The 27,700-nt window shown below is 46.4% G+C and overlaps 1 protein-coding gene across 2 annotated transcripts in view; it reads right to left on the reverse strand.

Moving 5' to 3' along the window:
- Positions 1 to 27,700, reverse strand: part of MPPED1 (metallophosphoesterase domain containing 1) — a 419,956-nt gene that overhangs the window by 102,186 nt on the left and 290,070 nt on the right. For both annotated transcript variants that reach the window (XM_029600130.1, XM_029600131.1), the window contains exon 4: positions 21,613 to 21,728. In XM_029600130.1, the coding sequence (XP_029455990.1) occupies positions 21,613 to 21,728 (116 nt within the window). The remainder of the gene's footprint in view (positions 1 to 21,612; positions 21,729 to 27,700) is intronic.

A 27,700-nucleotide genomic window follows, 5' to 3' on the forward strand; every position in this document is an offset into this window, starting at 1 on the left:
CGTGGGGACAACTACAACCACTTCCAGCACTGACTCATATCTCCACCAACTTTGTGGTTGATTTACCTGCTTCCAAAGGACATACTGTTACCAGGGTGGTAGTTGATCAATTCTCTAAAATGGCTCATTTTACACCCCTGCCCACCCTCCCCCCTGCTCCCCATTTGGCTCAATTATTTATGTCGCATATATTCTGGCTTCATGGTCTACCCCTACACATCACATCCGACCGTGGTTCGCAATTCACAGCCCGATATTGGTGGAATCTCTGTGCCAAATTTCACATTGCCTTAGACTTCACTACCGCCTTCCACCCTCAAGCCAATGGACAGGTAGAACGAACCAATCGTGCCCTTAAACAGTTCTTACGTTCCTACGTTAATGCACGACAGGATGATTGGGCGGCTTTGTTGCCCTGGGCGGAATTTTCGCATAACTTCCACACTTGTACCTCGACTGGGTCCTCCCCTTTTCAAATTGTCTTTGGTCATCAGCCTACACCACCGGTGCCTCTACCCCTGTCTGTCCCCTCCCCGGCAGCTCAGCTCACAGCTACACAGTTCAAGCAACTATGGATACACACTCGACAAATGCTACGAAAGGCTGCACATACTGCTAAGAGATTTGCGGATAGACATCGTAGACCGGCACCACAATTTCATCCAGGAGACAAGGTGTGGCTTAGCACCAGAAATATCCGTTTGAGGGTCCCATCTATGAGATTGGCTCCCCGGTATATTGGCCCTTTTCCGGTGACTAAACAAATAGGTCCCGCAACCTATCAACTACGTTTACCCACTTCCCTACGTATCCATAATGCTTTTCACGTATCTTTGTTGAAACCATTGCTCCTCAAATGGCCATTTTGGAAGGTTCCTGTGTCACCACAATTACAGCTGGAGGAAGACACGACGTTTCATGTCCGGGAGGTACTCGATGTCCGGAGACGAGGTCGTAGATGGGAGTACGTCCTAGCGTGGGAAGGATTTCGGCCAGAGGAGAACTCCTGGGAACCCGCTACTAACATCCTGGATAAGGATCTTCTCAGAAATTTTCATATCAACCACCCAGGGAAACCCAAGCCTTCTAGGGGGAGGCCTAAAGGAGGGGGTACTATTATGACCACCGGCCGTGGCAAACCGCAACCGGGGCCGGCCACTCACCTTAACACCACGGCCAAATGCCGACGCTGAGTCCAGCGTCGGCGGTTTCCTCTTTAGCAGCAGCTGCTGCATCAACATGGCTGCGGCGTCTTCCCCGCGCGGCTAAGCTCTGCCCCCTGAGGTTCCTAGGGCCGCGCGGGCGGCTATTGCCTTGATTTAAAGGAACCCTTACCGGAAGTGGACGGTTCCTTCCTGCCAGCCCCTATCTTCTGGGACCTATTTAAGGCAAGGTCTGAGCATTCAGACCTTGCCTTGGCTTCTTGGCTCCTGTGTTTGTTCCTGATCGTGGTTCCTGCTTGATTCCTCCGTGCTTGATTTTTGGACTGGCTGCTGTACTCTCTGGCTCTCGACCCCTGGACTGGCTACGGTACTTTCTGGCTCTCGACCCCTGGACTGACTGCGGAACTCTCTGGCTCTCGACCCCTGGACTGGCTGCGGAACTTTCTGGCTCTCGACCCCTGGACTGGCTGTGGAACTTTCTGGCTTTCGACCCCTGGGCTGACTGCGGAACTTTCTGGCTCCTGATTCCTGGCTGGGCAACTGAGTGCTCTTTGGTCCTGACTCTTTGACCTGCTGAAGGCGTCAGCATCTGCTTTCTCGACCCGCTGGAGGCGCCAGCTATCTGGAGAACACGACCTCCAGGAGGCGCCTGCATCCAGATCTTCTTCAACCCTACAAGCAGTTCTGTGGACAGGCCTCGCCTACCGGCGGTGGGCCTAACGGACATCGCTGGACCAAGGATCCACTCCTCTAGTCATAACAGGGAGAAATGTGGAAAAGAGGATTTACATTCAGACAACGTCCAACAAGGCATTGATCTGTGCAGTCTGGGTAAACAAGCATCGGGGTAACTTGCTTGATGCGGCGGTTACTACCCTTAACCATTAAGCCTTATGCTCGCCTTTGATGCAACTCCAGCGTTGCTCTCTGCATCAATGGCAGGGGGTGGCAGGAAATTTGAATCAAACAGTTACCAACACGGGCCCTGAACTTGGTGGTCGGTGCAACAGCTAATTTTGGAAAAATGTGGGAGCTTGCTGGGCAGACTGGATGGGCTGATTAACATAGAAACATAGAAATGACGGCAGAAGAAGACCAAACGGCCCATCCAGTCTGCCCAGCAAGCTTCACACATTTTTTTCTCATACTTATCTGTTTCTCTTAGCTCTTTGGTTCTATTTCCCTTCCACCCCCACCATTAATGTAGAGAGCAGTGATGGAGCTGCATCCAAGTGAAATATCAAGCTTGATTAGTTAGGGGTAGTAGGGGAAGTAACCGCCGCAATAAGCAAGCTACACCCATGCTTATTTGTTTTACCCAGACTATGTTATTCAGCCCTTATTGGTTGTTTTTCTTCTTCCCTGCCGTTGAAGCAGGGAGCTATGCTCGATATGCGTGTAGTATCAGTTTTTCTTCTCCCCTGCCGTTGAAGCAGAGAGCTATGCTGGATATGCATTGAAAGTGAAGTATCAGGCTTATTTGGTTTGGGGTAGTAACCGCCGTAACAAGCCAGCTACTCCCCGCTTTGTGAGTGCGAATCCTTTTTTCTTCTCCCCTGCCGTTGAAGCAGAGAGCTATGCTGGATATGCGTGAAGTATCAGTTTTTCTTCTCCCCTGCCGTTGAAGCAGGGAGCTATGCTGGATATGCGTGAAGTATCAGTTTTTCTTCTCCCCTGCAATTGAAGCAGGGAGCTATGCTGGATATGCGTGAAGTATTAGTTTTTCTTCTCCCCTGCCGTTGAAGCAGGGAGCTATGCTGGATATGCGTGAAGTATCAGTTTTTCTTCTCCCCTGCCGTTGAAGCAGAGAGCTATGCTGGATATGCGTGAAGTATCAGTTTTTCTTCTCCCCTGCCGTTGAAGCAGAGAGCTATGCTTGATATGCGTGAAGTATCAGTTTTTCTTCTCCCCTGCCGTTGAAGCAGAGAGCTATGCTGGATATGCGTGAAGTATCAGTTTTTCTTCTCCCCTGCCATTGAAGCAGAGAGCTATGCTGGATATGCGTGAAGTATCAGTTTTTCTTCTCCCCTGCCGTTGAAGCAGAGAGCTATGCTGGATATGCGTGAAGTATCAGTTTTTCTTCTCCCCTGCCGTTGAAGCAGAGAGCTATGCTGGATATGCATTGAAAGTGAAGTATCAGGCTTATTTGGTTTGGGGTAGTAACCGCTGTAACAAGCCAGCTACTCCCCTCTTTGTGAGTGCGAATCCTTTTTTCCACATTTCCTCTTGCTATTGTAGCTTAGAGCGATGTTGGAGTCACAGTAACCATGTGTATGTTTATTGAATAAGGGTATTATCTCCAGGCAGTAGCCGTCATTCTGGCGAGCCACCCACTCTTTATTGACGGCCTCTTGATTTTATGGATCCACAGTGTTTATCCCACGCCCCTTTGAAGTCCTTCACAGTTCTGGTCTTCACCACTTCCTTCGGAAGGGCATTCCAGGCATCCACCACCCTCTCCGTGAAGAAATACTTCCTGACATTGGTTCTGAATCTTCCTCCCTGGAGCTTCAAATCGTGACCCCTGGTTCTGCTGATTTTTCTCCTACGGAAAAGGATTGTCGTTGTCTTTGGATCATTAAAACCTTTCAAGTATCTGAAAGTCTGTATCATATCACCTCTGCTCCTCCTTTTCTCCAGGGTGTACATATTTAGATTCTTCAATCTCTCCTCATAAGTCATTTGATGAAGACCTTCCACCTTTTTGGTCGCCCTTCTCTGGACCGCCTCCATCTTGTCTCTGTCTCTTCGGAGATACGGTCTCCAGAACTGAACACAATACTCCAGGTGAGGTCTCACCAAGGACCTGTACAAGGGGATAATCACTTCCCTTTTCTTACTCGATATTCCTCTCTCTATGCAGCCCAGATTGTTCTTTTTGTGCTGTCATTTCTATGTCTCTATGTTTTTCATGATGGCTATTCCTTTCTCTGTGCTCTCAAGCATCCTTCTGGCTTTTGCCATTGCTTTTTCTACTTGTTTGACTACCTTAACATCATCGGATATGATCAGTCCCAAATCCTGATCTTGCTTTGAGCACAGAACCTCACGCCCTATTCTGTACCACTCCATTGGGATTTTACTGTAAAATACATAATGCTGTATTTTTTTAGCCTTCAGAGTATAATTTTTAGTGCTCCATGGAAGGCTAAAGTTTGCACATACAAAGTACATGCAGAATGTATCCCAAATTTTCAAAGTGGAATTATAAGCATAAGTCCGTTTTGAAAATTTAGTGGGTATGTATGGAACCCAGTGTGACATAAAATTCACACATTTACACCTATTACATATATTTACATTGAAATATTGCTAAGCAAATCATTCATGAAATTGATTTTTTCAGTATATTATATATTTATGTTGACCATGCTTTGTTTACATGCATTATCAACCTTCTAAGGTTTTCCCATATGTTTTCAATTTATTATGCATTCATGGCTAAATAAACTAAGAATAATTAATTACATTGAGATAATTACTGAAACTCTTAAATCTGTACACTTGGTTTCTCAGTAACTATCAAAGTAAACAAATCCAGAAAGCAGTAAGCAGCATCCTAAATGGATAAAACAGCTTTTAATATAAATGAAAAGAACTCCTACTGTGATTCCACACCAGACATACTCCTTTGAATTTACAATAGCAAGAAAGAATTTTGGGGATGCTTATTCCTGAAGGCTAGTAGACAGAAGTTACACATGGAATCTTGCTTATAATTTCTTGAAAATATATTCATATAATAATGGCTGAAATACCTGCTTTCCAATTTTGATAATGACAAAGTAATAATACTTGCAATAATAGAGGATCTTTGCACTATTTATCAAACACATTAGATAATAGAGATGTGCATTTGTTTTAAACAAATGGGTAAAACACAATGAAATAGTGTTGTGCATCCCGTATGCGCATGGGCCTGCTCACCTTGCTAGCTCCTCTGCAGGTCACGGGTCGGCCTCCCCAGTGGCAGCCACGAGCTCCTCCAGGCCTCAGCGTCCTACGACGGTGGTTGCCAGGCCTTCCACTGCACACCAGGCCTCAAGCCGGAGTTCCTGAATCCTACTGTTCCAGCCTTGTCCAGCGTCCTTCTGTTTCAGCGTCTGTCTGTCCTGTCTCCCCAGGTAGTACCCTCGGACTGTCTCTCCGGTACTGACCTCGGCCTGCTCCTTGACCATTCTGTTCGCTGCCTGAATCCTGACCTCTGCCTGCCTTGTGACCTCGTCTGACCTATGGAACTTGATCCCTGCTTCATTAACTACTCCTCGGACTGATCCTCTGATTCTGACCCCAGCTACCTTGACCACGTCTTCTGATTCTGGCTTGTCTCTTGCCTTGTCATTGCCTAAGCTGTACTGGCCTTCCTTGCTCCTCCAGACCTACAGCCTAGAGTCCGACCGCGCTCCCTTGCTGCTCATGGGCACACCTCTCTGGGAGACCCGGTGAGGCCCATCTAAGTCCAAGCAGCCTGGGTCTCTACGGGCTCCACTCAGGGGTACCGCGGGCTTCCAGTGGTGAAGCTCATCCTAGCCTCTGTCTCCTCCTGTGCTCCGCCCCCTGGAGGCAGGTGCTTTCTGGTCCCTACCAGGGAGCCGTTCTCCACTGCTCCAGGACAAGGGTTCACCTCCAAGCACAACAATTAGTCTATTTTTGTTTCATTCATGAATCCCTGAAATGAATGAAAGAGCTCCACAAATGAAACAAAAATTTTCATTTCATTCATTTATGTTTCCCATTCAAGTCTATGGCAAATTTATAGCTGTGTATAGCAACCAACCCTTATCTGTGTGACATCAATTTTGTCAGAGCAGAGGAAGGAAAGGTTTACATGGAGACCATACAGAGGAAAAATCATGGTGCAGCATCTTTTTAACTAGCATATAGCGTTGCATTCATAGACCTTAGGCCAAGGCAGGATTAAGAACATAAGAACATGCCATATTGGGTAAGACCAAGGGTCCATCAAGCCCAACATCCTGTTTCCAACAGTGGCCAATCCAGACTATAAGTATCTGGCAAGTACCCAAAAATTTAGTCTATCCCAAGCTACTGATGCTAGTAATAGCAGTGGCTATTTTCTAAGTCAACTTGATTAATAACACTTAATGGCCTTCTCCTCCAAGAACTTATCCAAACCTTTTTTAAACCCAGCTACACTAAGTGCACTAACAACATCTCCTGGCAACAAATTCCAGAGTTTAATTGCGCATTGAGTGAAAAAGAAATTTCTCCGATTAGTTTTAAATGTGCTACATGCTAACTTCATAGAGTGCCCCCTAGTCCTTCTATTATCCGAAAGAGTAAGTAAGTAACCAATTCACATTTACCAGTTCTATACCTCTCAAGATTTTAAACACCTCTATCATATCTCCACTCAGTCTTCTCGTCTCCTGTCACGCTGTTGGTGGACCCTTGGCCCGAAGTGGGGTTGGCGCTACCTGCAGGGTAAGCCCTATGGGTCCCCACTGTCGGGTGGAGGAGCAGGCTAGGAGATGGAGGCCAACTGGAGCTAAGCCAATATCAGCCCATGTTCCCCTTAGGTTGAGCCCTCGGGTGCCGGGGCTGGATGGACTTAGGCGGACCTCCATGAGACGACGCCCAATTAGTGTAGACAAGGGTATGCCAGAAACAAGCAGAGTGTTGGAAGGCCAAAGACAGTCCGGACTAGGCAGGGTTCCTAAGACCTAGACACCAACAGAAACAAAGAGATACAGGAGGTGTCCAGGTAAAGATAGGCTGAAGCCTGAGAGGCCGGGTCCATAGAGCACAGGAGCGTCCAGGGCAAGATGGAGTCAGGGCAGGCAGCAGGAAGGCACAGTTCCAGGAACAGAGCAGAGGTCAGAGCTAGGAGATAAGTAGAACGTGGTCAGACAATGCGGACGTCAAATACCGGAAAGTCAGTCCAAGCATGGTCCAAGCAATGCTGGGGTCAATACCAGAGAATCAGTCCGAGCGTGGTCCAGGCAATGCAGGGGTCAATACGAGAGAATCAGTCCGAGAGTGGTCCAGGCAATGCAGGGGTCAATACCAGAGAATCAGTCCGAGAGTGGTCCAGGCAATGCAGGGATCAATACCAGAGAATCAGTCCATGCGTGGTCCAGGCGTTGCAGGGGTCAATATCAGAGAATCAGTCCGTGTGTGGTCCAGGCGTTGCAGGGGTCAATACCAGAGAATCAGTCCGAGCATTGTCCAGGCGATGCAGGGGTCAATACCAGAGAATCAGTCCGAGGTATGAGGAATAGGCAAGGAGACACGCAGGGGCAGTAAAGAGGAATGAGGACAAGTACTGAAGACAGGAAAGAGATGAGGACAGGAAACAGGAATGGGCAACCAGTACACGAGCAAATATGGAGACCTGTTACCAAGGCAGGGAACAAGTGGCTGGGCCCTGCCTTTTATACAGAGGCCCAGTGATGTCATCATCCGGGGCCACAGGCTACTTTCCCGCCATGGCCCCTTTAAAAGAGCACAAGTTGCGTGCGCATGTGCCTAAGCCAGAGCCCAGAGGAATCAGGGCAGCAGCGTCACTCCGCCGCCCATGCAGGGAGGCCCGCCGGGCGCCAGGAGAAATCACACAAGAGTCAGAAGCGGGAGAGGTGGTTGCAGGTGCTCGGGGATGGAGGCAGCTGCCCACCGCCGCAAGCGAAGGTGAACTGGAGCTGACAGCTGACCTCCCGTGGTGAGTAGGCCCGGGCGTAGGCCTTGCACGGCCGGGACACATAACATCTCCAAGCTGAACAGTCCTAACCTCTATAGTCTTTCCTCATAGGGGAGCTGTTCCAACTCCTTTATCATTTTGGTCGCCCTTCTCTGTACCTTCTCCATTGCAACTATATCTTTTTTGAGATGTGGCGACCAGAATTGTACACAGGATTCAAGGTGCGGTGTCAACATGGAGCAATACAGAGGCATTATGACATTTTCCGTTTTATTCACCATTCCCTTCCTAATAATGCCTAACATTCTGATTGCTTTTTTGACTGCCACAGTACACTGAGCCAATGATTTCAAAGTGGAACCATGACGCCTAGATCTCTTTCCTGGGTGGTAACTCCTAATATGGAACCTAACATCGTGTAACTATAGCATGGGTTATTTTTCCCTATATGTATCAGCTTGCACTTATCTACATTAAATTTCATCTGCCATTTGGATGCCCAATTTTCTAGTCTCACAAGGTCCTCCTGCAATTTACCACAATCCGCTTGTGATTTAACTACTCTAATTATTTTGTATCATCTGCAAATTTGATTACCTCACTCGTCGTATTCCTTTCCGGATCATTTATAAATATATTGAAAAGCACGGGTCCCAATACAGATCCCTGAGGCACACCACTGCCCGCCCCCTTCTACTGAGAAAATTGTCCATTTAATCCTACTCTCTGTTTCCTGTCTTTTAACCAGTTTGTAATCCATGAAAGGACATCTCCACCTATCCCATGAACAAAGAGATGGTGTGATTCCAGAAAATGTGCAAGGAAATTTGCCAATAGGCATCTCGGCAATATTGGAAGTCTCAGAAATGGAACAAGCCTCGCCTGCAACTTTGATTATTATTCTGGCCTTAGAGCCAGACAAGAACTGGTTGTTAAGGTTATGTTTAAGGCAGAGAAATATTGTTTTCTTGGGTTGTCGAATAAGAGTGTTCCCAGACATCTTGAGAGACACTCAAAAGAGAAGGAAGGCTTTTCTTCTCTTGAAACCACAAGTTATGTCAGTAGAGGGGGCATTTTTCCACAAATATCCTTGTAAATGCATTATCAAATACACTAATAATACTTATATCTTTTTCGAGCCCCCACAACTGACTCAATTTCTTATTGGGAAAACCCCGTTAACACCCGTAGGGAACAGTACTGCTTTAAGTCCCTCATAGAAATAATTAGTTCTCTGTAGTCACTGTGATATTACCTCAATAAGTAAAAACATGTTTCTTGGAGTTGTGTATCCTACCCCCCATATTCTGAGGACTTAAATTTAGAGAATATTTTGTATTTGTGGAATATATATTTCTGTTAAAATGCATAAATAAAAAAAAAAAGAAAGGTGAAGATCCAGTAGCTGCATTGATATGGGTGTTATGCGAGAACTCAGCCCATGATAAGAGGGTGGCCCAGTTGTCCTGGCACTCATTGATATATGAGTGGAGGAAGAACTTGAGAGTACAATTGGTGCACTCTGCTCGTCTGTTCCCTTGTCATAATTTGGGTTACTCTTCCCTAAGTGCATCACTTTGCACTTGTCCACATTTGCAAACCCAGTTTCCCAATTTTTTGAGGTCCTCTTGCGATTTAACAACTTTGAATAATTTTGTGTCATCTGCAAATTTGATCAACTCACTTAGGGGTAGATTTTCAAACCCCAGTACGCATAAATCCCGGGGTTTACGCATGTGGCTGGGCCTTATCTTCAATGGCCAGACCACACGCATAAACCCCGGATGCGTGTAAGTCCCGGGTCTTGAAAATGGGGCATTTTCCAGTCCTATAACTTCTAATACATATTAGGGATGTGAATCGTTTTAGGACGATTAAAATTATCGTCCGATAATTTTAATATCGTCTTAAACCGTTATGGAACACAATACAATAGAGATTCTAACGATTTATCGTTATAAATCGTTAGAATCGTGAGCCGGCACACTAAAACCCCCTAAAACCCACCCCCGACCCTTTAAATTAAATCCCCCACCCTCCCGAACCCCCCCCCAAATGAGTTAAATAACCTGCGGGTCCAGCGGTCGTTCAGCGAGGCGCCGGAACCCTCGCTGAACGACCTCCTGCAGTCGATCTCCTGCCGGCGCCATTTTCCGTACGAAAACGATTCGCGGCGGGAAATCGATCCCTGACCCCCGCTGGACCTCCAGGAACTTTTGGCCAGCTTGTGGGGGGCCTCCTGACCCCCACGAGACTTGCCAAAAGTCCAGCGGGGGTCCGGAAGGACCTCCTGCCGTCCAATCGTGTTCGTCTATGGCCTGCCGCCATTTTTCGGCGCCATTTTGGAAAATGGCGCCGGCTGAAGACAACAAGATTCAGGAGCAGGAGCCCGTTCCAGACCGCTGCCGTTCCGGACCGCCGCTGGACCCGCAGGTTATTTAACTCATTTGGGGGGGGTTCGGGAGGGTGGGGGATTTAATTTAAAGGGTCGGGGGTGGGTTTTAGGGGGTTTTAATGTGCCGGTTTTGCGATTTTTAGATTTTTAGATTTTTCACGATTTTTCACAATATTTTACCCCCCCAAACGGCAACAATACGATTCCCTCCCCCTCCCAGCCGAAATCGATCGTTAAGACGATCGAGGACACGATTCACATCCCTAATACATATATGGATTTACTTACTGAGTCAACTAAATGATTATCTGATATGTTCTCCTTTACCTTTATCTATGAAAGCTAGTCTGATCACACTAACCAATCACCCTGTTTCACTGCTTTCCACTTTACAGTGTGATATGTCTTGGGGTGGATCAAATGTTCCTGAGAGTTCCTGATTCTTTGCCCCCCCTGTCCTTTTCTCTGGATCTTCCCTTCCCTGTTGTGAACTTTGTTGTCTCAGTGGTGATTCAAGGATCAAGAGGGATGTATAATTCTGGCTGCTGGACTGCATGCCAGCATATGTCAAATATCTGCTATTCTGTTTGCTGTAAGAAATGCAGCTAATTGCAACTACCAAATGCTTTCCCCCTGCTTCTAACCTTAACCAACATACTGAATTTGGTTATTCCCCTTCTACTATGAGTTCCCTGTATACCTTTTTGAGCATTTCTTCCTGTAACACTACTTATTAGGTTATTTACCTAGAGTTTGGTTTACAACTTCTCACGGATGTTTTCTGGTAGTGTGGCACTTCTGTTTACAAATATTCCCATTTCTGCCTATGACCAGAACATGTCTTGTGCTTTTCAACACCTTTGTAACCTGTCCCACATTATATTTGTACAAGACAGTGTGAATTCTTCTGCTGACTCTCAGTTTGCCTCTTTATTTTCCTGGCTTCCTTCACTCTCCTGGTTACATACATTGCTTATATCCCTGTTTGCTATTTTAGTGATTCGTATCCTTGGTTGTTGTTGTTTTCAATGCTCTTTTTCTCATTTACCATATATTTGTACTTCTTCCTCTTCTGTTTTATACCTTTCCACTCTTGTCTCTGCCTCTCATTATGAGACTGTACTCCTTGCAGAGACTCGCTCAGTATAAATGATATTATATGAGAAAAATAATACTTTCCATACTAGTTTCTCTTTGTTTTTCCTATCTTTATACTTGTTACAACATTATTATGTGATTACTTGACTCTGAAAGATAACATATGGGGTCATGCTATTATATATTTTCTCTTCTTTAAAATGCAGCCATACTTGAGCTCAATAAGAGAGCTAACAGACATCTAGTGGAACTTAGTCACAATGCTATTATTTGTTAACTAGAGAATGCATGTCTATCTACGAGTATTACTTACATTAGTAGGGATCTAGAGAGATACACACACTACTCTGTACACACAATATACACCAAAGGTTAGTTGTTAGCCTACACATTTTAGCCCATTTGCCATGATCAATTCTTACTGTTCTGTCCTCATCTCCGGTACTTGGGTGTGCCACTCTTGCCATTTGTAAGTGGCACAAGAGTGAAATTATATGTATGCCTGAGCTTGAGACCAACATGGAGAAGGCAACTGACCCAGAATCCTCTGCTATCTTAGCCTTTCTGGCTATGTGAACTTTAAATGCCCTACTGAGCCTGACCTGGAGGAATTCCAAGGACACCTGGACAGCAGTTGAAGCTGGAAACAATTTGTGATGCCTAATTATAGGGTCACAAGAGCAGAAGGCAATGGTTAGAACCTCAGGCTAGAATGTCATTACAGGGGCAACTGTAACAGGGGCATCTGTAAACACTGCACACAGCCCAAGATATACGATTACCCTGAGCAGCAAGATTTTAACAGAACAAAGGATTATCTAAAGAGTGATGGTAAATGGGCCCCAACTTGGAGAACTGGTCAGGATAGTTTAGGGATACTGTATCATGCTGTTTACATGACAACCTATGTAAATGATACTCCAGGTGGTCATGCAATTTCAGAATTTCTGACCTAGTACTGTATTGTATTTACTTATAAAAGAAGGATCAGCTCATGTATACAATGAGATCTGGTGGTCAGTGTGTCAGAGAAAGGGCATCCAGCATCTCCCAAGAATACTTATATTGCTCAATAAAAAATTATGCTTTCTACAAAATCTAAGTGTTCTTGTATCCATGGGTAAGCATCATAAAGCGTGTTTTGGCACTTAACACTACATAAGATGGATAATTTGTAGGCCTAATCTGTCAGCATGTACATATGGCAGACTAAACCTCAGGTGAGGCAGCCTTGTGTGGCAGACTCTAATTTTAGTTAACAGGATATGTTCTACAAATAAGTGGTTAAGCAGGCCTCTGTCTCGAAAAGGAGTATATGTAATAGGGGTGCTGGCAGGACTCCTACCCACCCCCCATGCTATCACCAACATACTGGCACATTCCCCTCCCCCAACCCATTTATCAGTAGAACCTGATAGTAGCTACATGAGGGCACCACTGGCCCTCCCCTTCCCTCTATTCCTCCATCCCTAGTTCAGTGGACATCATCTAACTCCCCTCTCTTTTTGGTTTAGGAGGTTTTTTTTTTTTCTTTTCTTGGGAGGAGTTGGAGAGGAGACCTGCTGCTACTGCCTGCTTCACCTAAGGTAAAGTCTTTTTTTTCTCTTTTCACTGAGGAACATTTCCTTCCCAAGCTAAGTGTCTGGAGGTGCAGTAGCAACCCCAGATCTCCATCTCCCCTCCTCTAGTTTTCATTTAGGTGAAATTGATTCAGTATTTTTTTTCTGTTGGTATTTCTTTCTCCTATCTCTATTTCAGTTTGGTGGTAGTTTTCAGAACTTGGATTTGCTTTGTTTCTCCTTAGTTTATTTTCTGAGGGGGTTGATACAATTAAAACGCAAAGAAAGAGGGTGCTGAGTATTCAGCGCCTGCTTTCCTAACACGATCTCAGACACATCCCCTGGGGGCGCCATACTACATTCTAATTAGGGGTCGCGCTGTCAGTGAAATGATGTGCTTGCAGGAGAGGCCGGCTGTCCACGGCCATCCGCTGGTTAAGAAAACACTGAATTTATCAGCATCTGCACAGCCATGGGTTTGGAAAATGGATGCTGGTTAACTGAGCTTCCGTTTGCCGAACATGACCGCCAGCACGCTTTTTTTAACTTTTTTTTTTGTCTTTCGTTCCTCCAACTTAATATAGCTACACTATTAAATCGGAAGATGTACAGAAAAGCAGGATTTTTTGCTTTTCTGTACAACTTTTGGGAGTGCTCAGAGATTAAGGCCTACTCTAGCAGGCGATAATTTATGAGTGCAAAAATCTGCGTATTGGACACACATTTTTTTTCTGAATTTCGGGTGAGTAACTAAGAGCCTCATTAATATTGGATGCGTGCTGTGGAGGCTCTAATCCCCTTATTGCATATGTCCCCTGAGTTGGCAGTTTGCTTTATTTGCTTGGGTTTGCTTTATCCTTGGCAGAGTTTGTTTGTGTACTGTACCTTTGGTTGTTAGTTTCTTTTTTCCTGCTTGGTACTTTTCTGGTTTTTCAGGCAAAAGAGGGACTTTTCCACTAAGCACAGAACCCACATGGCCTGTGCACATTCCCTTTTCCCTAACCCCTTTCTGTTCATTCTAACTTCCCCTCCCCAATCCTTAATCTCTGAGCTTGCTCCCTTACCTGTTGATACCCCATCCTCCCCTCCCCCACTGCTGAATAAAGTTCATTCAGCCCTAACTTTTTTCCTCTAATCCCCTTCCCATCCTTTATTTTTCTTTTTCCTTTTCACGCATGCACATACACACACAAAGGAGACATAGAAGGGTTGGGTAGAGCAGAGGGAGGCACTACTATAGTATCAAAATTAAGGCCAATACAGAAAAAGGACCTTCCCCACACCACAGCCAGAGGCTCCACCTGTATCCCAGAGCCACATTGAAATCATCATGCCTTGGAAAGGCCCAGTGTGATGGAGTTGCAGGGACTCCAAAAAGGAGAAGAAGCCCATAAACAAGCAGAAGCCAGAATCTGCCTCCATACCAGGCCTGGAACAAGAGGTTGAGAGCCCATTGGAAAGGACTTCTGAAGGCTTCAGACGATCACCAGAGATTTTGATAGCCCAATTGGTCAGCAGGGTACAATTAGCCCAACACTGCAGACAGAGAGGAATTGGGGGAGATCCCCCGACTCCAAAGATATCAATGCTATGACCAAAAAATCTGATGTGACAGTTGCTGACCTCTTGGGAGACCCAGCAAGACCCCAGGGAGGGAACCCAATAGACATCAATGACCCCTGGGGAGAATCCCCCAGTTGGCATGGACTCCCAAGGTAAGAACCCTGTGAGTGGCTCCCTGGGCGGGAATCCTGTGGGTAGCTCCCTATGTGGGACCTCTGCAGAGAATCCCTAACCCTTAGGGACAGAGACCACTAAAGTTAACCCACGGAGAGGGAGCCTCATGAACACCTCAGGCACCCAGGGCAAAAAACACCTAGAGGGTGCTGACCTTCAGAGCAGAGACCCCATCCGAGGTGGCCCAGCTCGGGTAGAGGTCCCTCGTGCTCCTGGTAGCCCCAGGGAAGGAAAGCAGCAGATGGAGACTGGGCCCCGGGAGTGAGGCACGCAGATGGCTTCCAGTCACCATAGTGAAAGCCCATGAGCATCACTTAATCTTCTGGGTGTCATTTAACTCCCAGGAGTAAACCCATCACCCCCAAATCCCCAGGGAGGAATAACCAACCCACATCTGAACCCCAGGGAGGGAACGACAAGGGCACTCGAAGTCCCAGGGAGAAACCCAAGGGGGAAAGAGGAAACTTAAATCCCAATGCACAAGAGGGGTGGAACTGAGCTCCAGCACTTAAATCCTGGCTGTAAAATCCTATGCGGCCATAGAAGCCTGAAACCCCTTTCCCCCACCCACTGTAAACTTGAGAGCTAGGCCTGCGGCGATTCAGAAAATCATCATGGGAGGACATTGCGGCCTAAGCCGGAAACACACTGTGCATTGCAAGATGCTCACTTCTGGGGACATACATTTGTATGCCCTGGCAGCGGCACAAATAAAGAGACAGAGGATGTCCACTCCACCAGCAAAGAGAATGGCAAAGTGGTAATTTACTTGCATTCGATTGCAGCTGTTCACAAGGCCCTAATCACCAGTCTGGTGGTGGAGGACATGTTCCACCCTTTAGAACCCTTGATGCCCAGTGGGTAAGGATAGTTCTATCCAATGTTTCCACGTTTCTCACGGAGGCCGGGCTGGGCAGCAGCTAGCTCCCTAGGGGAAGTGAAATCTTCCATCTCTCTCCTTCCTGTAGGATTCAAGATTCAAGCCACGAAGCATGTGGAATCCCATAGAAGGCCTGGATTAAACTTCCCAGGGGAAAAGAAGAAGCAGAGGGATGATTTCCTGTGTGGGATAGGGACCACTCTTACAAAATCTATTTCACCATGATGGAGGACTGGTGCTATCTATGCCATGAAGGATGTCTCCAGAAAAAAGGACAGTTTCAGAAGCATCAGGAGTCCACCCCTGCTACTGTACCTCCCAGAGTTGCAGTGCTTGTGTTATATCCTGGACGCCAGGACCTCCTTAAACCCGGGAAGGCCAGACAATGGAGTAGCTTCAACAATAGACAGGCAGGCCTGGCTAAGCAAGCTGTGGTGCCTCAGCAGACCTCTGTGAGACCCTCACCCCACTAGAGTTGCAGTCCAATCGGGGGGATTTTGCTCCCTTCCACAGAGGAGAAAAGTGAGAATGAAATTGAAAAGATTAAAAAGAAAAAACAGAAGAAAAAAGTAACAAGGCCACTCCTTGCTGAAGGAGTGGACATATCACCCCCCACCCAAAATGACCTGGAAGTTGTGGGGCCCCCACCTAAGAAGGGGAGCGAAATACGTGCCACCCCTGTTGGTACATCAGCCAGTGGTTGGTTGGGCTCAGGTCCCGTTCAGGAATACTGTTCTCTGAGTTCCGCTGAGGGTTCACTAGCAGGGAAAGGGGAGGGAGAAGGACTAGGAATGAGGGACTAAGATGGAAGAACATGAGAGTGGAACCAGGGGATGGGAAATGCTTGATTCTCCACCAACCCAGGTATACAAGGCTCTATACTAGGCTCCCTTCCCACCAATCCTCCCAAAGCTGGGGACGATAGGAAGAAGGGACCAACCACACGAGCATTGAAAGGCAGCTCAGCTGGACTTTTGACTTGGAGGCTCACCTTCCCAGTCCAAAGAAGAAGAAAAGGGCCCAGTTGCCATGCTTTCCTGAGCTGCATGCCCTAGGTCCATCAGGGGTTCCATTGCAGAGTTGGGACATGGACACCTTTGTGGCACTCATGTGTGGAGGACCATTACAGCTCCCTTTCTGATATGACCCCATCCCAAACTTCCCCCTTTTCAGCCCCTATGAAGGTGACAAGGCAGAGTCAATAACATCTGTTCCTCCACTCCCACCCATAAAGACCAATTTGTCAGTTGGAAAGGTTTTGGTGGGGAGAGGCACACCTCTTGGGGGGGGGGGGGAGCCAGGGGAAGAACTGGGCAGAGAATCAATGTGCACCCTGATTGACTACCAGCAAGTGGAACTGAGCATGGGGGAAGGATAAAAATCGAGCCTGAAGAGCAGAACCTTCAGATGGGCAGATGGTAGTTCATTGGAGGAGGACATAGAAGCTCCTCCTCTGCCCATCACTGAGTTGGAAGGCCTGATATCATCCATCCCAGCCCCTAGGGGGAGTTTCATTTCCCCACACAGAGAGAAAGGGGATGAGGGCTACCCCACTGCAGGAGTGCCAGTGCATCATGCAGAATCCTTTTGCCCCCTAGGGACCCTCAATCCCCTGGTTGAGCCGACCCTCCTCTTGTTATCTGAGAAGGTGATTGGCCAGCCAAGCAGGTTGGAGTTAGAAGACCAACATGGGGCAGACGACCCCTCGTAAGTTGCCACCCCATGTGACCACATGCTTACTACCAGAGAATGGCTTTGACATTTTGGCACTCTGAATGTCAACGGCTGCAGGGAGGGTCTCCGGAGGCACTGGGTGTTCTCCTTCCTTGTGGTGGGATGATGTCATGAGCCCTTTAAGCAGAAACGGCTCGTGACAGCGGTCCATGAGTTTTGGGTAGACTGGCAAGAGCATGAGCCAGACCTCCCCTCGCTTGCTGTATGGTGGGACATGGGGAAGGTTTGTCTCTGGCTTCTCTGTTGCAATATGCCAGAGACTTTAATGGGGAGTGGAATCTTCAGACGGAGTGGCTCAAAAGGGAGCTGCTAACTCTCAAGGCAGAACTCCCTGATGCTAACTACCAGCTGCAGATAGAGTATGAGGAGAAAAAGCGTATACTTTGAAACTTTGAAGAGCTGCGATGCCAAGGGGTTTTTGTATGCTTGCGAGTCTAGGTCCTATGAGAAATGGACTGCAGCTCACACTTCTTCTATGCACTTGAGAACAGGAGGGGGAAGAAGCAGTGGATGACCTGTTTGCTCTCTGCTGACAGAACTCCCTTCATGGAGCCAGAGAGGATTAGGGCAAGAGTGAGGGAATTTTACTCAGCTCTCTTCTCTCCGGACCCTGTCAACACCAGTGACTGCAGGAACCTGTGAGAGGAGCTTGCCACAACTCAGTAAGCGCAACATAGAGGGACTAGATAAGCCCTTTACTCTGACTGATGTCACTGCCACGCTAGGTCAGATGCCTATTTTTCGATCTCCTAGGACCTGATCTCCTGCAGGTCTTGGAGGAAGCCTGGGAGATTGGTGTCTTACCTCTTTCCTGCCATTACATGGTGTTGACCCTCTTACCCAAAAGGAGAGATCCGTGTGACATTCAGAACTGGCGTCCAGTCTCCCTGCTGTGCATGGACTATAAGATCTTGGCCAAGGCAATACTGCAATGGTTAAGATATGTGCTGGTGCACGTGATTCACCCTGACCAGTCCTTTACGGTCCTGGACTGGACCATTTTCAACAACATCTTTTTGGTCCGGGACTGTATTCATTATTGTTGCAGTCTGTCTGTAGGCTTTTTGTTCCTTGTTCAGGAGAAGCCCTTCGACAGGGTGAATCACGCATACCTCATAGGAACCCTACAGCCATTCAGATTTGGCCCCCATTTCATGGGTCTTCTCCATGTCCTGTATTCTTCTACAGAATGCCTCGTGAAGGTGAACTAGTCTTTGACTGCGCCTCTGGCATTCAGTTGAGGAGTATGTCAGGGGTGCCTGCTCTCCTGACAGCTGTACGCACTGGCCATCATGCCTTTTCAGTGTCTCTTGTGCAGGTGGATTGTTGGACTTGTGCCACAGGCACCGTGGATGCAGATCACCCTGTTGGCTTATGCCAACAACATACTCCTAATGGTCCAAGACCCAGTTGATGATGAGAAAATGCGAGCCTGCCAGCGGGTTTTTTCATCCGCATCCTTAGTCTGAATCAACTGGGCCAAATGCTCTGGACTTTGGGTAGGGATGCAAAGGGTTGATTTACTCCCTAGGCAGATTGGTAATTTTTCGAGGAGCAGGGAGACCCTCAAACATCTAGGTGTCCACTATGAAGACCAAAACCCAGGCAAACTAGATTTGGAGGAGAAGGTTGCAATTCGTCTAAGGGCGTGGAAGGGTCTAGTCCATCTGATAACCTTCCGGGGGAGGTCCTTAGTGGTGAACCAGCTGGAGTCCAGCATGCTGTGGCTTGGCTGGCTGTCCTGAGGCCTCCTTCAGAGTTCTTCATCCAGACCCTGAGAAAGTTGCTGGACTTCTTCTGGGCTGGGAAGTGGCACTGGGTCTCCGTGGATATCCTGGGCCTCCCCTAAAGAAGGGAGCAGAGGGGTAATGGACATCAGATGCAGAGTTCACACCCTGTGAAGATTCCTGAATGCAGAACCAACTCCACAATGGGTCCACTGGGGGAATACTTCCTCTAACAAGTGGGTGGGTTGCAGTACGACTGGCAGCTTTTGGTGATCAAAACAGAATGGTATGCACATGTTATGATTTTGTAAGAATGTGAACCCTGGGCTGAGATGAGAGGTGACTTCGCCCACAGAGAGGAGCCCTGTGAGCCTCACCATCAGCAGGCGTAGTATCAGTGGCATGGGACACAGCTAGAATTAGAGGCTTTATTAAGAAGGAAGGAAAAAGTAATGTCCACAGAGCTGGAGATGTAATAGTACAGTCCTGAGCAATGGGGAATACCCAGAGCAAGGCCACAGATGAGAAGATCCGGTAGTGACCCGTGGAGTGGGGAATGCTGGGGATCCCCTCGGACGAGTGTAGGCACCTCAGGAATACAGATCCGATAGTGGCCCGTGGAGCGGGGTATGCCGAGAATATCTGTACAGTAGATGCTGAAGAACTGGTAGAGATGCCGGAACCCGGAAGTGGCTCTCATAGTTGGTGTATCAATACTCTGCAGTGCAGGAAATGCTGAATAGCTTCTACTGAAGGAAAGGCGGCAGTGGCCCCAGGCTTGGGGTACACCGTGGGAATCCTCAATACAGTTCGTATAGTAGAAATCAGTAGAGGTACTCACAAGAGATGGTTCCAGGAGAGAGAGAGACCTGAGAAGCAGGTCTGGTAGTAGTCAGGCCGGTAGGCCCTCCAAGGAGCTGATAGCCAGGTACGCAGGGGAGCCCCTGAGGAGCAGGTACTCAGAGTGTTGGATGCCAAGACCCAAGTCAGGAACAGGAAGTCCTCAAATGAGGCAGATTCAGCATGACTGAACTCCTTGCTAACTTGAAGAAGACATGGGCTGGTCAGGTTAAATACAGTAGCGGATTGACATCATCAGGAGGGGATGTCCCGGAGGTTTCTGCCATGACATGTACAAAGGAGGCTCTTGCACGCGTGCGAGTACCTAAGTAATTCCGGGTCCAAGATGGCAGTTGGCAGCGCCCACGCTGTCCCAGGAATGATTAGCAGAGACCGCCATTCTTCCCAGACTTGATGGTGCAGGGAGAAAAGAGGTGAGCATGAGAGGTCACAGCCATCTGCGACTGACAGGTGTTATAGTACCCCCCTTCTTAGGGCCCCTCCCCGGGGGTTTCGGCTTCCTAGGATGTGACCTGTGGAATTGTTGGATCAACTCCTTGTCGAGGATGTTACATGCAGGTTCCCAACTATTCTCCTCAGGACCAAATCCTTACTAGGAAATAAGATACTCCCAACGTCTGCTGTGTTTTCTAACATCAAGGATGTCTTCCACCTGATGTCTTCTTCAGCAGTGAGAGGCTGGGGTTCAGGTGTCTTCCTGGAAAATTCCGACAAGATGAGTGGTTTCAGAAGAGAGATGTGGAAGGCGTTATGTATTCTGAGTGCCGGTGGAAGCTTCAAACTGTACGTGACTGGACCCAATGCAAATTGAACCGATGGCAGTTTAAGGCGGATGAAGTGGGTACTAAGCCATACCTTGTCTCTGGGTTGAAACTGTGGAGCAGCTTTGTGATGGGCTTCATAGAACTTCTTGGCCTGTTGTCCAGCCTTCTGGAGAAGTCCTTTTGTGTATTCCCACAACTGATGCAAATCTTGTGCCGATGCCTGGGCTGCAGGGGAAGCTACTGATAATGGCACTGGTAGCAGAGGTAATGGCTGACGTCCATAAACTAGCTGAAAAGGTGACGACCCAGTTGAAGCAAACTGATGAGAATTCAGTGCGATTTCAGCCCAGGGGAGCAAGTAGGACCAGTCGCTTTATCTGGAATTAACATAAGCCCCTAGCCCTACTCTAAGGCCCCCCCCCTCCCATTTCTTATCAAATCTTTTGCACCTGCCTGGAAGCAGGTGCAGGTTGCGCACGCTGGCAGCCTGCTGGCACGTGATCCTCCGACACAGCGGCAAATGGCCACTGTGTCGGAGGTCTCTGGCCCCACCCCCAGACCACCCCTGGACCACCCCACCCACGCCCCACTCCTGGACTGCCCCTTTTGCAAGCCCCGGGACTGCCCCTTTTAGACGCGTCCCGAGGCTTTATGTGCGTCGCCGGACCTTTAAAAAATAGGCCCAGCATGCGTAGAGCTTTTAAAATCCGGCCCTTGATGTTTAGCACATTTATAAAACTCTTTATTATCTGGATATAGTGTTTTTAATACTGTTACCTTATTATGCAAAATACCAAGCAGAGATATCCCAGTATTTATTTAACATATAGTTTGATTTTATATTTAAAGTGACTGTGGTAAGGAAAAAGTCTTGAGACACAAGATCAAACTCCTTGCTGCCTCTAAATTCAATGTTCATACTGAACAACTTACTTTATCTCCCTGTACTTCAGTCACTCAGCTAAAAACAAAATATTTGTCTTTACATAGCTTTCCCACTTAACATATTTACCTTTATAATGTAATACATTCTTACCAAGTGGTGGTCCATGCGTTATTAGAATATCTGTCCCTTCAGGAATCAGATTCCATTTGTCCAACAGAGCTTGTCCTCGAGGAAGATTGAAGCCCCAACCATAAAACCAAGGTTGCCTGCCAAAGAAAATCATTTTAATTGTACTGTACATATTTAAAGCAGTAGTACTACATAGCAGATTGAAAAAATCACATCATCAGTTACACAAAATTCTTAAAAGTTCAGTTCTGCCAAATAAGTTTGGTCTTGAGAGGATCAATAGCATCAGATAGATGATTTTTTTTACAAAATATCTTAAAAAAAAGTAAATAATTTGTACAAAGAAAAAAGTTTATCATGGCTTGAAAAAATGAAATTGTGCTCTTTAAATGGAAGTGCAAACACAGATATTTCTCTAAGATCCTCAACTCAGTCCAGAGACTTTGCCTCAAGGTATCAATTCACCAAAATACATAACGACTATTTGCACCACTTTCATACCCTCAGATTTAAATATATTTCCTCCTACCTCAGGCAGAACTAAGAATATAAGAAATGCCATACTGGGTCTGACCAAAGGTCCATCGTCAAACATCCTGCTGCCTCTGACAGTGGCAAATTTGATCACAAGTATCTGGTTGGATCCCAAAGAATACATCCAATTGTTCTTGCTCATAACCAGTAACTTTCCTAAGTTAGAGCAGTTAGTGTAGCTGGGTTCAAAAAAGGTTTGGATAAGTTCTTGGAAGAGAAGTCCATTAACTGCTATTAATCAAGTTTACTTAGGGAATAGCCACTGCTATTAATTGCATCAGTGCATCAGTAGCATGGGATCTTCTAGATGTTTGGGTAATTGCCAGGTTCTTGTGGCCTGGTTTGGCCTCTGTTGGAAACAGGATGCTGGGCTGGATGGACCCTTGGTCTGACCCAGCATGGCAATTTCTTATGTTCTTATGTTCTTAAGTCTACATGGCTAGTAATGGCTTATGGACTTTTTCTGAACCCAGTTACAAAAACTGCTTTCATCACATTCTCTGGCAAAAAATTGCACAGTTTAATTGTGCATGAGTGTAAAATGCTTTCTCTGAGTTGTTTTAAATGTCCTCCTTTTTGTTTTATAGAGTATCCCCAAGTCATAATACTATTTGAAAGGGTGAATAATCATTCCCTATTTATCTATTTCACCTCAAATATTTATAGACCTCTATCATATCTCCTTTTAGCTGTCTCTTCTCTAGACTGAAGAACCCTAAGCAGTTTAACTTTTGCTCACAGGGGTGCCATTCATCCTATTTATCATTTTTTGTCAAACTTCTATCTTTTCTAGTTCTGCTATACTTTTTTGAGATTGGGTGACTAGAACTGCAAACAATACTCAAGATTTAGTCACACCATGGATTGATACAGGGGCATTATCACATCCTCTGGTATATTTTCCATTTCTTCCCTAAAAATATCTAGCATTTTATTTGCTTTTTAGACTGCCACCAAGCACTAGGCTGAGGATTTCAAAATATTGTCCACAAGATTACAAGATCCTTTTCCTAGGTGGTGATGTCTAAGATGTCAGCACTGAATACCTATAGTTTGGATTATTATTTCCTATGCATCACTTTGCACTTGTCCACATTAATTTCATCTGCTATTTAGATATCTAATCTGTTGCAAGTGCAGTGTTCGGGAGCCGATGGTGTAGGCTCGGTGTGTGTCACTTGGCTCATAAGAGAGCGGAGCCCTTGGGCAATGGAGTGGCTCAGGTTGGGAAACGAATCACACCCATGGTGAGGTGTGTGTGCAGGAATGGGTGGCACAGGAGCAGAGCTGGATGGAGCTTGGAAGACTGGACATAGACGTGGAGACTTGGAGGTAGACGTGGAGACTTGGAGGTAGACATGGATGTAGATGTGGAGACTTGAGGAGATGAGGAGACGAAGACAGAACTGAGGAGACGAGGAGACGAAGACTTGGAACTAAGGAGACGAGGAGACAAAAACTTGGAACTGAGGAGACAAGGACATGAGACAAGGAGGGATGAGCAAGACAGGCACCCTACACAGCATGTGTGGCTAGTCACAGACCACACTGTCTCCGTCGCACCCTACACAGCCAGATGGCAGGTCACGGACCACGAAGAGAAAGAGACAGGCTCAGGAAGTCTCTTAGCGCAGGGTAGCAGCAACCCGTCGGATCCTTCGGAGTCAGGACTTGGGAAGACAAGCTAAAATCTTGGAGCTTGACAACTCGGATTAAAAACAGGGAATCTCTGGAGGCAAGGGTCCTACAGGACCTGGAGCATTAGGACCAGATACAAGATGGGACACAAGGAGACTTGGAACATCAAGGAAGACTTGGAACATCAAGGAAGCTTGGGACGTCACTGGAATGGAGTCACGGACGACTCTGTGGAATGGAGTCGGACGTCTCTCTGGAGTGGACTCATGGACATCTTAGAACAAACTCACAGACATCTTGGAATGGACTCACGGAGCATAGACATCAGGACATGGAACAAACATCAGTGTTCAGAGTCACGGACATCAAGACATGGAATGGACCTCAGGACATGGAACAGGCATCAGGCTGAAGAGTCACGGACATCAAGACATGGAACGGACCTCAGGACATGGAACAGGCATCAGACTGAGGAGAAGTCTTCAGGAGCATCTGGATAGATGCGAAGACAATGGAGGAATGAAGCAAAGCCCCTTTTATAGGGAAAATCCAGGAAGGAGGTGGAGACTGGATGTCGGTGGGGCCGTGGCCACTTCCTGTCACTGGCCCTTTAAAAAGAGGAGAGAGGCGCGGCCGCATGTCTAAGGAAGGCCAGAGGCAGGCTGCAGGACCTTGGAGAGTGGCCCTGCAGGGCAGGAAGAAGCAGGCCAAGTTGGCTGCGTTCCAGCCGCATAGGAGGAGGGACCAGAGGCAGGCGACGTCTGCGGCATCCCTGCCAGGTCAGAGAGCAGGGCCGGAGGCGGCACTCAGCCGCGAAGAATCTTGAGGGCAGCCTTCTGCCCGCGAGGGATGAGGTGTCCGGGGCAGGCAGGCCAGAAGCAGCAGCAACGGCTTCCAGGCCGCATGAGGCCGGATCGTCAGCGGCTCCAGCCGCAAAGGCAGATTTCGGCGGCGGCCTCCCAGGGCCACGGGGAGCGGTGTCAGTGATGGAACAAGGCCGCGAAGGTAAGGCCCTGTCCGTGGGACCACGGGAAGGGGCGCAATATAATCCCCCAGTCTCACAAAGTCCTCTTTAAATTCCCCACAATTGGCTCATTATCTAATTTTGTGTTATCTGCAAATTTGATCACCTCACTCATCACTCCTTTTTCCAGATAGTTTATAAATGTATTTAATAGTACCAGTCCCAGTACAAATCGCTGGAGCATTCCACTTACATTTATTTGTTTCCTATCCTTTAGCCCATTACCAATACACATTAAGTCTGCCTCCTATCCAATGACTTTTGAATTTCCTGATGAATATCTCATGATGGACTTTGTCAAATGCCTTCTGAACAATCCAAATATTCAGACAGCTGCTATAGCTGTGCAATCCCAGCCATTACTATCGGTGGTTTCCAGACATTTAAAATCTACCTTATTCATTCATAAAAGCTTTCTCAAGCTCTATCCATGCCTCTTCTCTTATTCTCTCCACAAAGACAATATCAGAAATATATTCATATCTCCTCTGATTTTAAAGCTTTCCTTTTTTTCAGCTTCCTCAATCTTCTTAAGCTGCTAGTACTGCTTTTCACTTCTATTTTATGGATGATTCTCTTTAAAAAAAACCAAAAAAACATTCTCCTCCTTAAAGGCCCCAATAAGTGGCATAACCTTGAAAAAAGTTATATTTTCCTGCAACTATCATACATACTAACAATATTCATGCTTACTAGACCTCTAATATACAATATCATCTTATGACACCTATATTTTAATAATAGTCATAAACCACAGCATGACTTTCACAATTACATAACTGAAAGGATGCATAGATATTTTACTGCATACTTTCAAGCGCAGCGAGGGAAGAACAGGACAGAGAGAAAATATAGGAACAGTACCTGATGGTGAGCAAGATACAGAGGTGGAGGAACAACCGAAAAATGTTATATAATATATATAACATTGCAAAATTATCCATTCAAAAAGGCACTAAATCAAGCATTGCAATTATATGTTCAAAAAAGGAAAAAAAAAATGTACCGTCTATATGCAAAGATATATAATGAAAAAGAAAAAACAATCCAGATATCTATAACTTAACTCACTTGCTTATTTCTCAATTATACTAAAAAGATAAGCATATAACTGGGGAGGATTAATAGGTATAGTTTGATTAGTGCAGGTGATAAGGGTTCAAGTCAGTTTAACTCTGTCACTGACCCAGAATTTACTATAGCACATTTATTGGGTCAGCAAATGTCAAATGGAAGTCTATCAGCACAAGATTTGCTGATGTAACCCCCGGGCTAGTTCTGGATGTTGAGAAAGTGCATAGTAAATGACCATGCCAGAGGCCCACAGAGATAGCTTCACCCCCATCCAGACCTGAACCTAGTCCCAGACCTATAGCCTCTCTGTGTTGGTGCTAAACGCGCAAACGGGGAAACCCGTTTGCGTGTTTAGACTAACCTCTAGTCTTTCCTCATAGGGGAGATGTTCCAACCCCATTCAAACGGGGAAACCCTTTTGCGCGTTTAGCACCAACAAGAGAGGCTATAGGTCTGGGACTAGGTTCAGGTCTGGATGGGGGTGAAGCTATCTCCGTGGGCCTCTGGCATGGTCATTTACTATGCACTCAAAGGCTCACACTCTAGTTCAATGATCACCACTATGTGCAAAAGTGTCCAGGATAAGAGCAAGGAAACCAGAATTAGTAAAATGGCCTCTCTGTGTTGGTGCTAAACGCGCAAACGGGGAACTTGCTACATTCAGCCAGTGCACTGGAACAAAGAAGGAAAAAAGCAAACAAAATCTAAAATGGTGTTCAAAATAAACTGTTTAATGTAACTTAAATAGGAGTATCCAAGTCAAAATCACAAAGATAAAAAATAATTGTATATGAATACAATGAAAACAATGGTTTCCTTGTTCATTTTATATCTTTCTCAACATTTTCCCTTCTCTTGCACTTTCATGCATAGCATTCTGCCCTTGTAGGACAGGACAACTAGAGTAAAGCCCCAGCATAAGCTGGTCAAGATGGAAAAAAGTATCCCCAAGCACAAAAGAATTTCAGTCTTTAAACAAGTAAAAAGCTCCAACTGTAATCAAAAATGTTTAAGAAGTCTCCTCAAGTATCTTGACTCTCTTCTCAGATGACAGCTACTTCTTACCCTAGCTGGTAGCCTGGGCAAAAAGATCATTTGAAGCAGCCTTTTGGGATATTGGGGGGATGCCCTTCCCTCTGGACTCATCAATCTTTCTCCAAAAATCTTCTCAAATGCAATAGCACTCCTTCAAGTCACTAAGAACATAAGAACATGCCATACTGGGTCAGACCAAGGGTCCATCAAGCCCATCTTCCTGTCTCCAACAGTGGCCAATCCAGGCCATAAGAATGTGGCAAGTTCCCAAAAACTAAGCCTATCCCATGTTACTGTTGCTAGTAATAGCAGTGGCTATTTTTTAAGTCAACTTAATTAATAGAGGTAATGGACTTCTCCTCCAAGAACTTATCCAATCCTTTTTTAAACCCCAGCTACACTAACTGCACTAACCACATCTCCTGGCAACAAATTCCAGAGTTTAATTGTGCGTTGAGTGAAAAAGAACTTTCTCCGATTAGTCTTAATTAACCAACTATCCTCAGATGCATACAGCTTATTTTCCATACCTAGAAGTAAAAAAAAAGGAGGTGGACTACTCCTGGCCGCCAAAAAGAACTTCAACCTCACGCTCCAAAATATTACACCACCCCCCAAACTGGAAATCAGCATATTCAAATCTAATTCCCTCCAACTCTGCTTAATCTAAGCCCCCCCTGGCCTTCTCGAAAAAAATCCCTCCCCCCTCATAGAATACATCTCTAAACACATAAACAATACCAAGCCTACCATAATTCTGGGAGACCTGAATATTCATGTAGACCGCAACCACCCCCTCTCCCC

The sequence above is a fragment of the Rhinatrema bivittatum genome, chromosome 4 (assembly GCF_901001135.1).
Source record: "Rhinatrema bivittatum chromosome 4, aRhiBiv1.1, whole genome shotgun sequence".
Lineage (NCBI taxonomy): Eukaryota > Metazoa > Chordata > Amphibia > Gymnophiona > Rhinatrematidae > Rhinatrema > Rhinatrema bivittatum.